We start from the raw sequence: 15,127 nt of genomic DNA, 5'->3' as shown, positions 1-15,127 counted from the left end.
TCCCACCATTTCACAACTCTTACAAACAGCCATGAGGTCAAGGGAATGCTCTGTGGGTTTAGAGTTGGCTCATCACTGTTTAACAATGAGAATTACATTTAGGTCTGTACAAATTATGTATCTATAAATTTTTCGTTCAGTAATGTGGGTGAGGAAGATGTGACACAACAAGGTATCCCTCCATGGCAATTACTGCTCAGTACCATGTCCACTTTCACCCTGGCCATCACACCCCCAGATGCCCCAAGACCAGTGGAGGCTGCTGAGGGGAGGACGACGCATAAAAATGGCTGGAACGGAGCGAATGGAATTGCATCAAACCATGTGTTTGATGTATTTGATACCATTCTACTGATTCTGCTCCAGCCATTACAACGAGCCCGTCCTCCCCAATTAAGGTGCCACCAACCTCCTGCGCCCAAGACTGACTGGTTTCCTGAGGGGGGTTGAATCTTCTTGTGTTTTTCACCTTCAACCTTAGATACTCAGGGTCACTGACCAACAGCATTTCACATGGGCGGTCCCTGGAGAAGGATTTTCCCAGTTACAGAGAACACTAACAATATTTGATTTAATTTCCCAGATACAGTACCTCCTATTAGTGGACCTACACCCTTGAACTGAGATAGTGGCATGTGTTTGTTGTTTCTAAGTAAGTAAATACTAAAAATAACCTGTCAGGTAAGTTCAGTATTGGTATTTTAACCCAGTCTTGTGACTAACATACAGTGGCTTGCGAAAGTATTCACCCCCCTTCGCATTTCTCCTATTTTGTTGCCTTACAACCTGGAATTAAAATGGATTTTGGGGGGGGGGGGGTTGTATCATTTGATTTACACAACATGCCTACCACTTTGAAGATGCAAAATATTTTTTCTTGTGAAACAAACAAGAAATAAGACAAAAAACTATTCACCCCCCCAAAGTCAATACTTTGTAGAGCCACCTTTTGCAGCAATTACAGCTGCAAGTCTCTTGGGGTATGTCTCTATAAGCTTGGCACATCTAGCCACTGGGATTTTTGCCCATTCTTCAAGGAAAAACTGCTCCAGCAAGTTGGATGGGTTCCGCTGGTGTACAGCAATCTTTAAGTCATACCACAGATTCTGAATTGGATTGAGGTCTGGGCTTTGACTAGGCCATTCCAAGACATTTAAATGTTTCCCCTTAAACCACTTGAGTGTTGCTTTAGCAGTATGCTTAGGGTCATTGTCCTGCTGGAAGGTGAACCTCCGTCCCAGTCTCAAATCTCTGAAAGACTGAAACAGGTTTCCCTCAAGAATTTCCCTGTATTTAGCACCATCCATCATTCCTTCAATTCTGACCAGTTTCCCAGTCCCTGCCGATGAATGGTGATCTCGGGATGATAAGAGGTGTTGGGTTTGCGCCAGACATTGAGTTTTCCATGATGGCAAAAAAGCTCAATTTTAGTCTCATCTGACCAGAGTACCTTCTTCCATATGTTTCGGGAGTCTCCCACATGGCTTTTGGCAAACACCAAAAGTGTTTGCTTATTTTTTTCTTTAAGCAATGGCTTTTTTCTGCCCACTCTTCCGTAAAGCCCAGCTCTGTGGAGTGTACGGCTTAAAGTGGTCCTATGGACAGATACCCCAATCTCCGCTGTGGAGCTTTGCAACTCCTTCAGGGTTATCTTTGGTCTCTTTGTTGCCTCTCTGATCAATGCCCTCCTTGCTTGGTCCGTGAGTTTTGGTGGGCGGCCCTCTTTTGGCAGGTTTGTTGTGGTGCCATATTCTTTCCATTTTTTAATAATGGATTTAAATGGTGCTCCGTGGGATGTTCAAAGTTTCTGATATTTTTTTTATAACCCAACCCTGATCTGTACTTCTCCACAACTTTGTCCCTCACCAGTTTGGAGAGCTCCTTGGTCTTCATGGTGCCGCTTGCTTGGTGGTGCCCCTTGCTTAGTGGTGTTGCAGACTCTGGGGCCTTTCAGAACAGGTGTATATATACTGAGATCATGTGACAGATCATGTGACACTTAGATTGCACACAGGTGGACTTTATTTAACTAATTATGTGACTTCTGAAGGTAATTGGTTGCACCAGATCTTATTTAGGGGCTTCATAGCAAAGGGGGTGAATACATATGCACGCATCACTTTTCCGCTATTTATTTTGTAGAATTTTTTTAAACAAGTAATGTTTTTCATTTCACTTCACCAATTTGTATGTCCATTACATGAAATCCAAATAAAAATCAATTTAAATTACAGGTTGTAATGCAAGAAGATAGGAAAAGCGCCAAGGGGGATGAATACTTTTGCAAGGCACTGTCCTTTGCTCATATGTGTAATTTTCTCCTGTTCATAATTTCTTGCTTGAATACAAAATGGATGAGCACCTCAAATTTGTTTTCAGGGTTGCCTTTTAGGCATCATTTGTGCCATGCACTGTGAGGTACAAACCCTTGAGGTCATACAAGTAGTCATAGTCTCTTGCGCCCTCCTGGCCTCTTCACCCCACTGCCCTCCTGTTGCATCTCAAAAAGTAAAGGTGAAAGAATGCTACACACAAATGAATGATCATGTGATGTGTACAAATACTAGCTGTGTAATTCTTCACCATATCATTTAGCAAATTAACAAATTATACATTCAGTAATGAATATTTATTTATTTAACTATACTGTAGTAATATTTGTCATATCATTTTAGATTGTGTGACCTGTCATGCAATCTTTGTCATGGATTCATTGCAAGGACAAAGCAGTGGACTCCAATGTAAGTTAATTTCTAAAATTATAAATGACACTGGTTGTACTCTTAGTTATGGCAGTTACATTGCAAGCATGATCATCTCACCTGACATTATTTTAAGGAGCATTTCATGCCCAAAAAAATGATTTATATGGAATGAAGCCAAGAAACAGGCAAGTAATGTGGACTCAAAACTTTCATTACAGTGAAAAGGATTGGAATTGTGCGTTCCAATCTGGTGCGCCGAGCTGAATCAAGGGCTATCCGTATATGCAGGGGGCAATGATTTAGGAAGGCTTAAGAGCGTGGAGCTGGTTATAAGAATGAAAAGAGACATGCTGAGTCTATGCGCAGAGTTCCCCTCAATGAAGATGTTTTACTCCTGTATCATTCAACGCGTGCATTGGAGGAATGCTCATCCAGTGAAGATCAACAAGGCACGGATCTGGGTCAACAATGTGATGACAGTCTTTTCAGTGGATTGGGGGGAGCAGCAATAAAGCACACAGACATTAAACACAGTCACTCAGGGCAATTTTTGAGGGATGGGGATTATCTCACTGTAATGCTTCTGAATGCCATCCACCTAGGAATTAAAAAATACTGCGGAGGTCCTTTGGCCCCCTTCTCAGCTGTAACATACAAGCTCTCTGTTTTGCACACAGACTTTCACACACATGAAACTTAACTAAGCAAAAATTGGCCATACAATAATGTAACCCCCCTCCCCACACACAATTCAGTCCCATTCAAAATCCTATTTTCCCTAACCCCTAACCCTAAACCAAACCCTAACCTGTACCCTAACCTTAAAACCTATCCTTAACCCTAAACCTAACCGTAGCTCCTAACCCTAACCCTAAAACTAACCCTAGCTCCTAAACCTAAACCTAATTCTAACACTAATTCTAACCTTAACCCTAAACTTAGAAATATAATTTGACCTTGTGGGGACTAACAAAATGTCCCCAGTTGGTCAAATTTTTGTTTGTTTACTATTCTTGTAGGGGAAAAAACATACATTTAATATCCCTTTGAGCATGGTGAAGTTATTAATTACACTTTGGATGGTGTATCAATACAGCCAATCACTACAAAGATACAGGCGTCCTTCCTAACTCAGTTGCCGGAGAGGAAGGAACACACCATGAGGCCAATGGTGACTGTAAAACAGTTACAGACTTTAAAGGAAAAATCAGCCCAAAACCACTAATTCCTATAATCGCACGTCACTACTTCACAGGAGCGGCATTTGAACTTTAAAAAAAAAAAATTATCCAAATGCGTTTTCGGAACATGTGGAACATGTGAACTTTCATGTGCCTTAATAACAAACTTGTATTCCATCCATAAATACGAATACAATTATTAAATTACGAGCCTAGTTGGTTTAGCCATGGAAAAAGACAGGAACCTTCCCGCTAGCCATGATTTGCTGAGATAATGGATGGGCTGGACATTTCGGGAGATGAGTTTGGATTGGTCTGCCATGTAGCAAGCTTCTGTCTATAACGTGAGCTGTTCAGTAAGTGTTGACAGTCCTTTATACCGCGCTGTTTTTGAAAGATATAACGTTAGCCATCGAAAACTACAAACGTTTTGCTACTTTTCTCAACAACATTGATGCCCTGAATTTAGCAGGCGCTATCGACAGATCAGTTGGAAAAAGTGATGGGCTACTTTCTGCACACGCCACGGTCAGTATGAACCGGAATGACTTTACACAACGCTGGCCAAACAAGATGTAGCTACAAACAAAACTGAGTTAAACGGTTCCAGTCTGCCGTGAAGCATTCATCCATGTATACGGGTAAGAGTCTAGCTACATTTTCAGATATACAGTGAGGGAAAAAAGTATTTGATCCCCTGCTGATTTTGTACGTTTGCCCACTGACAAAGAAATGATCAGTCTATAATTTTAATGGTAGGTTTATTTGAACAGTGAGAGACAGAATAACAACAACAAAATCCAGAAAAACGCATGTCAAAAATGTTATAAATTGATTTGCATTTTAATGAGGGAAATAAGTATTTGACCCCCTCTCAATCAGAAAGATTTCTGGCTCCCAGGTGTCTTTTATACAGGTAATGAGCTGAGATTAGGAGCACACTCTTAAAGGGAGTGCTCCTAATCTCAGCTCGTTACCATGCAAGATCTCACCTCGTGGAGTTGCAATGATCATGAGAACGGTGAGGAATCAGCCCAGAACTACACAGGAGGATCTTGTCAATGATCTCCAGGCAGCTGGGACCATAGTCACCAAGAAAACAATTGGTAACACACTACGCCGTGAAGGACTGAAATCCTGCAGCGCCCGCAAGGTCCCCCTGCTCAAGAAAGCACATATACAGGGCTGTCTGAAGTTTGCCAATGAACATCTGAATGATTCAGAGGAGAACTGGATGAAAGTGTTGTGGTCAGATGAGACCAAAATCGACCTCTTTGGCATCAACTCAACTCGCCGTGTTTGGAGGAGGAGGAATGCTGCCTATGTCCCCAAGAACACCATCCCCAACGTCAAACATGGAGGTGGAAACATTATGCTTTGGAGGTGTTTTTCTGCTAAGGGGACAGGACAACTTCACCGCATCAAAGGGACGATGGACGGGGCCATGTACCGTCAAATCTTGGGTGAGAACCTCCTTCCCTCAGGCAGGGCATTGAAAATGGGTCGTGGATGGGTATTCCAGCATGACAATGACCCAAAACACACGGCCAAGGCAACAAAGGAGTGGCTCAAGAAGAAGCATATTAAGGTCCTGGAGTGGCCTAGCCAGTCTCCAGACCTTAATCCCATAGAAAATATGTGGAGGGAGCTGAAGGTTTGAGTTGCCAAAAGTCAGCCACGAAACCTTAATGACTTGGAGAAGATCTGTAAAGAGGAGTGGAACAAAATCCCTCCTGAGATGTGTACAAACCTGGTGGCAAACTACAAGAAACGTCTGACCTCTGTGATTGCCAACAAGGGTTTTGCCACCAAGTACTAAGTCATGTTTTGCAGAGGGGTCAAATACTTATTTCCCTCATTAAAATGCTAATCAATTCATAACATTTTTGACATGCGTTTTTCTGGATTTTTTTGTTGTTATTCTGTCTCTCACCGTTCAAATAAACCTACCATTAAAATTATAGACTGATCATGTCTTTGTCAGTGGGCAAATGTACAAAATCAGCAGGGGATCAAATACTTTTTTCCCTCACTGTAAGTTTCAAATTTTGTAAGAAAGTCGTTTTTATTGCAAGTTAAAGCGTACTGTTAGTTAGCTAGCAAACGTTAGCTTGCTGGTTCGCTAACTAACATTACGTGTAATATTATTCGAATCAGAAATCCATCTGCATTGCCAGTTCTTGCCTAATGTTAGCTAGCTAACATTGAACCTAGTTTGTTAGCTTTAGCTATCTGCAGATTCATACTACAGCTATGACAATGTATGTATTGGTAGTAGTATGTTGGGATTATGCCGGTTCATTGTTTAGCTAGCTAGCTACATGTCTAAATTTAGAAATATCATTTGACCTTGTGGGGACTAACAAAATTTCTCCAGTTGGTCAAATGTTTGTTTGTTTACAATTCTTGTAGGGACTTCTGGTCCCCACAAGTATAGTTACGCAAGCACACACACACACACTTTTTGCTGACCCTGTACAATACCCACACATGCACACATACACTCAAGTTAAATACATGTGTTTATGTCTCTGTGTGTGTGTGTGTGTGTGTGTGTGTATCTGTGTGTATGTACGTGAGGCTCTGCTCTCTGCAGTCCCTCCAGGTGTACATGTGTGTGTAATGTGACTGACTTCTCCTGCAGGTCATGCAGGCTCTGCTCTGCTCTCTGTAGGCCCTCCAGGTCCATCATCATCTTGCCCAGGTGGTCTTTGGAGCTGCGGTTCTGGATGTAAGCAAACCAGCAGCCACCCAGTGCCATCACTATGGAGACCACCAACATCAGGTCCTTCAGGTAGCTGTGTCTGCTCACTGCCAGAGAGAGAGAGAGAGAGAGAGAGACAGAGAGACAGAGAGAGAGAGAGAGAGAGAGAGAGAGAGAGAGAGAGAGAGAGAGAGAGAGAGAGAGAGAGAGAGAGAGAGAGAGAGAGAGGGACAGAAACAGACATGGTTTGTTTCATTTGAAGTTGATTTCACATGTGTTGAGAACCCAAATTGTATTCTGATCTGAAGAGGACTGGCCACCCCTCTGAGCCTGGTTCCTCTCCAGGTTTCTTCCTAGGTTCCTGCCTCCTAGGGAGTTTTTCCTGCCCACTGTGCTTCTGCCTATGCATTGCTTGCTCTTTGGGGTTTTAGGCCGGGTATCTGTAAAGCACTTTGTGAAAACTGCTGATGTAAAAAGTGCTTTATAAAATACATTTCATTTGATTGATCTGATGCCTTTGTTTGTGGGAAGGAAGTTTCCTTTCTTATGGCATTGAGGGGGATGTTTATACAATGGGTGTATGGAGAGTGATAAAGATCTGATCATAAGACAAGTGATGGTTGCACTGTAGGCTACACAGAGTGACATACAGTAACCTCTGTGGAACAAAATGTGTGCATAAACAGGTGTGTCTAAAGTGAGATTACTGGAAATGTTGCCTATTGTTTGTTTAAGGTTGGCAGAGCAATGAATGAATGCTGTTGACTAAAGGTCTTCACGGGTCCAAAAAGTTTGACTTGGACCTGAATAGACCCAAAGACAACCAGACCCAAAACAGGTACAAAACATGTCAGTCAGGGCTATAATTAGCACTGAGGACACCTAGGTCATGACCTTGTATAGGCTATTTTCCTAATTTGAGTGAAGATTTTTATTTAAAAATTAAATGAATAAAATTGTAAATAGTAATGAAAATCAAATACAGGTGAATATTAAATTATAAAATTAAAATATAAAGAGCTGCTGCTCTGGTTCTGTTCCCTTCCTTGTATGTGACTCACTCACTTGACTATCGATTTTACAGTGGCAGCAGTGACACCTAACCTGGCTGATGCGACCCATGTGGTACACAGCAAGGGAGAGCTGTGCCCTATTGGCTATTTAAAGTTATATTTCATTTACATAAGTATTCACACCCTTTTGCTATGACACTCCAAATTGAGCTCAGGTGCATCCAGTTTCCTTTGATCATCCTTGAGACGTCACTACAACTTGATTCCACCTGTGGCCAATTCAATTGTTTGGATATGATTTAGAAAGAAACACACCTGTCTATATAAGGTCCCACAGTTGACAGTGCATGTCAGGGCAGAAACTATACCATGAAGTCCAAGGAACTGTCCGTAGAACTTCAGAGATAGAATTGTGATCAGGCACATATCTGGGGAAGGGAATAAAACAATTTCTAGAGTGTTGAAAGTTTCCAAGAGCACACTGGTCTCCATCATTGGGAAATGAGAAAACGATGGAACTACCCAGACCCTGTCTAGAGCTGGCTGTCCGACCAAACTGAGCAACTGGGCAAGAATGACCTTGGTCAGGGAGGTGACCAAGAACCTAATGACCACCCTGACAGAACTACAGAGTTCCTTGGCTGAGATGGGAGAACCTGACAGAACAGTTTCTACAGCACTTCACCAATCTAGGCTTTATTATTGTCTAGACGGAAGCCACACCTGAGAAAAATGCACATGACAGCACGCCTGGAGTTTGTAAAAAAGGCATGTGAAAGACTGGAGTTTGTTAAAAAATAATATGAAAGTCCTTGAGTGGCCAGGCCAAAGCCCAGACTTGATTCCCATTGTAAATCTGTGGAAAGACTTGAAGATTGCTGTTCACCGCCGTTCCCCATCTAACTTAACAGAGCTTGAGAAAATCTGCAAGGAACAACGTGTGACAATCCCCAAATCCAGATGTACAAAGCTGATACAGACATACCCAAGACGACTTTACACTGTTATCGCCGCCAAAAGGGCTTCTACAAAGTATTTACTCAGGGGTGTGCATACTTATGTAAATGAGATATTTCTGAACTTCCTTTTCAATACATTTGCAAACAAAATGTTCAACATTGTTATTATGGGGTATTGTGTGTAGATGTACATTTTTTTTTCATAAATTTGAAGTTCATGCTGTAACAAGTCAAGGGGTATTGTATATGCCCTCAGAAAGTATTCACACCCCTTGACCTTTTCCACATTTTGTTGTGTTACCGCCTGAATTTAAAATACCCCATAATGTCAAAGTGGAGTTATATTTGTAGACATTTTTACAAATTAATAAAAAATGAAAAGCTGAAATGTCTTGAGTCAATAAATATAAATAAGTTCAGGAGTAAATATGTCCTTAACAAGTCACATAATAAGTTGTATGGACTCACTCTGTGTGTAATAATAGTGTTTAACATTATTTTTGAATTACTACCTCATCTCTGTACCCCACACATATAATTATCTGTAAGGTCTCTCAGTCGAGCAGTGAATGGGTTAAAAAAAAATAATAATAATATAATAAAATCCCTTTGAGCATGGTGAAGTTATTAATTACACTTTGGATGGTGTATCAATACAGCCAATCACTACAAATATACAGGTGTCCTTCCTAACTCAGTTGCCGGAGAGGAAGGAACCACCATGAGGCCAATGGTGACTTTAAAACAGTTACAGACTTTAAAGGAAAAATCAGCCCAAAACCACTCATTCCTATAATCGCACGTCACTACTTCACAGGAGCGGCATTTGAACTTTTTTTTTATTTTATTCCAAATGCGTTTTCGGAACATGTGGAACATGTGAACGTTCATGTGCCTTAATAACAAACTTGTATTCCATCCATAAATACAAATAAAGATATTAAATTACGAGCCTAGTTGGTTTAGCCGTGGAAAAAGACAGGAACCTTCCCGCTAGCCATGATTTGCTGAGATAATGGATGGGCTGGACATTTCGGGAGATGAGTTTGGATTGGTCTGCCATGTAGCAAGCTTCTGTCTATAACGTGAGCTGTTCAGTATGTGTTGACAGTCCTTTTTACCACACCGTTTTTGAAAGATATAACGTTAGCTATCGAGAACTACAAACGTTTTGCTACTTTTCTCAACAACATTGATGCCCTGAATTTAGCAGGCGCTATTGACAGATCAGTTGGAAAAAGTGATGGGCTACTTTCTGCACACGCCACAGTCAGTGTGAACCGGAATGACTTTACACAACGCTGGCCATACAAGATGTAGCTACAAACAAAACTGAGTTAAATGGTTCCAGTCTGCCGTGAAGCATTCATCCATGTATACGGGTAAGAGTCTAGCTACATTTTCAAATATAAGTTTCACATTTTGTAAGAAAGTTGTTTTTATTGCAAGTTAAAGCGTACGTTAGCTTGCTGGCTCGCTAACTAACATTATGTGTAATATTATTTGAATCAAAAATCCATCTGCATTGCCAGTTATTGCCTAATGTTAGCTAGCTAACATTGAACCTAGTTTGTTAGCTATAGCTACCTGTAGATTCATACTACAGCTATGACAATGTATGTATTGGTAGTAGAATGTTGGGATTATGCCGGTTCATTGTTTAGCTAGCTAGCTAGCTACATGTCTAAACAAAAGACTGACAGCCTGATAAATACATGACCCATCAAATTAGCCAGGTGTGTCTGGGGATGATTACGGCCATCTATTTTATTTCATGAATATGTGTACATGTCTAGACAGTAGTGACCCATCCACTTACAGTTGAAGTCGGAAGATTACATACGCTTAGGTTGGAGTCATTTAAACTCGTTTTTCAACCACTCCACAAATTTCTTGTTAACAAACTATAGTTTTGGCAAGTCGGTTAGGACATCCACTTTGTGCATGACACAAGTAATATTTCCAACAATTGTTTACAGACAGATTATTTCACTTGACAATGACCCAACACACCTCCAGGCTGTGTAAGGGCTAATTACCAAGAAGGAGAGTGATGGGGTGCTGCATCAGATGACCTGGCCTCCACAATCCCCTGACCTCAACCCAATTGAGATGGTTTGGGATGAGTCGGACCGCAGAGTGAAGGAAAAGCAGCCAACAAGTGCTCAGCATATGTGTGAACTATTTCAAGACTGTTGGAAAAGCATTCCAGGTGAAGCTGGTTGAGAGAATGCCAAGAGTGTGCAAAGCTGTCATCAAGGCAAAGGGTGGCTATTTGAAGAATCTTTAAAATATAAAATATATTTTGATTTGTTTAACACTTTCTTGGGTTACTACATGATTCCATATGTGTTATTTCATAGTTTTGATGTCTTCACTATTATTCTACAATTTATTTTAATATAAATTTAACCATGTAAGCCAGTTGAGAACAAGTTCTCATTTACAACTGCGACCTGGCCAAGATAAAGCAAAAGCAGTGCGATAAAACAACAACAACACAGAGTTACATATGGAATAAACCAAACGTACAGTCAATAACACAATAGAAAATCTATATACAGAGTGTGCAAATGTAGTAAGTTATGGAGGTAAGGCAATAAATAGGCCATAGTGCAAAATAATTACAATTTAGTATTAACACTAGAGTGATAGATGTGCAGAAGATGATGTGCAAATAGAGATACTGGGGTGCAAATGAGCAAAATAAATAACAATGTAAATAACAATATGGGGATGAGGTAGTTGGGTGGGCTAATTACAGATGGGCTGTGTACAGGTGCAGTGATCAGTAAGCTGCTCTGACAACTGATGCTTAAAGTTAGTGAGGGAGATAAGTGTCTCCAGCTTCAGAGATTTTTGCAGTTCGTTCCAGTCATTTGCAGCAGAGAACTGGAAGGAATGGCGGCCAAAGCAGGTGTTGGCTTTGGGGATGACCAGTGAGATATACCTGCTGGAATGCATACTACGGGTGGGTGTTGCTATGGTGACCAATGATCTAAGATAAGGCAGGGATTTGCCTAGAAGTGATTTATAGATGACCTGGAGCCAGTGGGTTTGGCGACGAATATAATATGTAGTGAGGGCCAGCCAACAAGAGCGTACAGGTCACAATGGTGGGTAGTATATGGTGCTTTGGTGACAAAACGGATGGCACTGTGATAGACTACATCCAATTTGCTGAGTAGAGTGTTGGAAGCTATTTTGTAAATGACATCGCCGAAGTCAAGGATCGGTAGGATAGTCAGTTTTACGAGGGCATGTTTAGCAGCATGAGTGAAGAAGGCTTTGTTGTGAAAAAGGAAGCCGATTCTAGATGTAACTTTGGATTGGAGATGCTTAATGTGAGTCTGGAAGGAGAGTTTACGGTCTAACCAGACACCTAGGTATTTGTAGTTGTCCACAGACCCGCCGAGAGTAGTGATTCTAGTCGGGCGGGCGGGTGCAAGCAGCGTTCGATTAAAGAACATGCATTTAGTTTTACTAGTGTTTAAGAGCAGTTGGAGGCTACTGAAGGAGTGTTGTATGGCATTGAAGCTCGTTTGGAGGTTTGTTAACACAGTGTCCAATGAAGGGCCAGATGTATACAAAATGGTGTCGTCTGCATAGAGGTTGATCTGAGAGTCACCAGCAGCAAGAGCGACATCATTGATATACACAGAGAATAGAGTCGGCCCGAGAATTGAACCCTGTGGCACCCCGATAGAGACTGCCAGAGGTCCAGACAACAGGCCCTCCGATTTGACACATTGAACTCTATCTGAGAAGTAGTTGGTGAACCAGGCGAGGTAGTCATTTGAGAAACCAAGGCTATTTAGTCTGCCAATAAGAAAGCGTTGACAGAGTCAAAAGCCTTGGCCAGGTCGATGAAGACGGCTGCACAGTACTGTCTTTTATCGATCGCGGTTATTATATCGTTTAGGACCTTGAGCGTGGCTGAGGTGCACCCATGACCAGCAGACAACAAAGAAGGAGGGCATTGTGGACAATCTGAGCCTTACATCCGAAAGAGAAGGCCCAATCGACCCCTTCCCACGAAGGCCTGGGTCCAACAGATATACACGACGAAGATCTCCAACACGTAAATACATGCATTGCTTTTATTCCCAAACAGGCGGCAGTTCGGGGCAAAGTATTTGGATTACTGTGAGCATAGGTCCATGTGTATCTAAGGTTTTTTCCTCTCTCCCCCCCCCTCCCCCCCCCCCCCCCCCCCCCCCCCCCCCCCCCCCCCCCCCCCCCCCCCCCCCCCCCCCCCCCCCCCCCCCCCCCCCCCCCCCCTCCTCTCTCTCTCTCTCTCTCTCTCTCTCTCTCTCTCTCTCTCTCTCTCTCTCTCTCTCTCTCTCTCTCTCTCTCTCTCTCTCTCTCTCTCTCCATCTTTTGTAACAAGTGTCATATTGTGTTAGTCCACTAGGGACCCGTTTCCATTGTATTAAGTTTCTAATCCCTACCTATACCGTGTACGTGTTTGTATCTTGTGTTATCATTTTTAATTAGTTAGTAAATAAATAATGAAATCAATTTGTGTGGTACGGAAAGATCAGTAAGACCCGGGTGCGTGCAGGCTTAAAGAGTCTACGACTTTCAGAATGAGACTGTTATGAGGTAAATCATTAATAAATTACTGTTAAACGATAAGAGATATCTAGATATCTTTAGAGTTAATTCGGTTAATGATTAATTTAATCTAGTAACAATTAAACATGGTAGATAATTATTCGTTAAATAATAGTAAACACAATAATGAGAGTCACGTCACGACACTTGTTAAATGTTCATTTGTGGAATTTCTTTCCGTCTTAATGTGTTTGAGCCAATCACTTGTGTTGTGACAAAGTAGGGGTGGTATAAAAGACCCAAGTCCATATTATGGCAAGAACAGCTCAAATAAGCAAAGAGAAACGACAGTCCATCATTTAAGACATGAAGCTCAGTCAATATGGAACGTTTCAAGAACTTTGAAAGTTTCTTCAAGTGCAGTCGCAAAAAACATCAAGCGATATGATGAAACAGGCTCTCATGAGGCCTGCCACAGGAAAGGAAGACCCAGAGTTATTAGAGTTCATTAGAGTTACCAGCCTCAGAAATTGCAGCCCAAATAAATGCTTCACAGAGTTCAAGTGACAGACCTTAGCCAAATACATTTAAACTCAGTTTTTCACAATTCCTGACATTTAATCCTAGTAAAAATTCCCTGTCTTAGGTCAGTTAGGATCACCACTTTATTTTACGAATGTGAAATGTCAGAATAATAGTAGAGAGAATGATTTATTTCAGCTTTTATTTATTTCATCACATTCCCAGTGGGTAAGAAGTTTACATACACTCAATTAGTATTTGGTAGCATTGTTTAACTTGGGTCAAACGTTTCGGGTAGCCTTCCACAAGCTTCCCACAATAAGTTGGGTGAATTTTGGCCCATTCCTCCTGACAGAGCTGGTGTAACTGAGTCAGGTTTGTAGGCCTCCTTGCTCACACATGCTTTTTCAGTTCTGCCCACACATTTTCTATAAGATTGAGGGCTTTGTGATGGCCACTCCAATACCTTGACTTTGTTGTACTTAAGCCATTTTGCCACAACTTTGGAAGTATGCGTTGGGTCATTGTCCATTTGGAAGACCCATTTGCGACCAAGCTTTAACATCCTGACTGATGTCTTGAGATGTTGCTTCAATATATCCACATCATTTTCCTTCCTCATGATGCCATCTATTTTGTGAAGTGCATCAGTCCCTCCTGCAGCAAAGCACCCCCACCGCATGATGCTGCCACCCCCATGCTTCACGGTTGGGATGGTGTTCTTCGGCTTGCAAGCACCCCCTTTTTCCTCCAAACATAACGATGGTCATTATGGCCAAACAGTTCTATTTTTGTTTCATCAGACCAGAGGACATTTCTCCAAAAAGTACGATATTTGTACCCATGTGCAGTTGCAAACCGTAGTCTGGCTTTTTTATGGCGGTTTTGGAGCAGTGGCTTCTTCCTTGCTGAGCGGCCTTTCAGGTTATGTCGATATAGGACTTGTTTGACTGTGGATATAGATACTTTTGTACCTGTTTCCTCCAGCATCTTCACAAGGTCCTTTGCTGTTGTTCTGGGATTGATTTGCACTTTTCGCACCAAAGTACGTTCAACTCTAGGAGACAGAACGCGTCTCCTTCCTGAGCGGTATGACGGCTGCGTGGTCCCATGGTGTTTATACGTGCGTACTATTGTTTGTACAGATGAACGTGGTACCTTCAGGCATTTGGAAATTGCTCCCAAGGATGAACCAGACTTGTGGAGATCTACAATTTATTTTCTGAGGTCTTGGCTGATTTCTTTTGATTTTCCCATGATGTCAAGCAAAGAGGCACTGAGTTTGAAGGTAGGTCTTGAAATACATCCACAGGTACACCTCCAATTGACTCAAATGATGTCAATTAGCCTATCAGAAGCTTCTAAAGCCATGACATCATTTTCTGGAATTTTTCCAAGCTGTTTAAAGGCACAGTCAATTTATTGTATGTTAACTTCTGACCCACTGGAATTGTGATACAGTGAATTATAAGTGAAATAATCTGTC

At 41.7% G+C, this 15,127-nt stretch overlaps 1 protein-coding gene across 2 annotated transcripts in view; it reads right to left on the bottom strand.

Moving 5' to 3' along the window:
• The window catches only part of LOC121579736 (stromal interaction molecule 1), a 142,215-nt gene that overhangs the window by 59,633 nt on the left and 67,455 nt on the right, over positions 1 to 15,127 (bottom strand). For both annotated transcript variants that reach the window (XM_041894586.2, XM_041894587.2), the window contains exon 7: positions 6,520 to 6,697. In XM_041894586.2, coding sequence (XP_041750520.2) covers positions 6,520 to 6,697 — 178 coding nt within the window. The remainder of the gene's footprint in view (positions 1 to 6,519; positions 6,698 to 15,127) is intronic.

Source organism: Coregonus clupeaformis, chromosome 13 (genome assembly GCF_020615455.1).
Source record: "Coregonus clupeaformis isolate EN_2021a chromosome 13, ASM2061545v1, whole genome shotgun sequence".
Lineage (NCBI taxonomy): Eukaryota > Metazoa > Chordata > Actinopteri > Salmoniformes > Salmonidae > Coregonus > Coregonus clupeaformis.
This window is presented reverse-complemented; position numbering and strand designations above follow the sequence as displayed.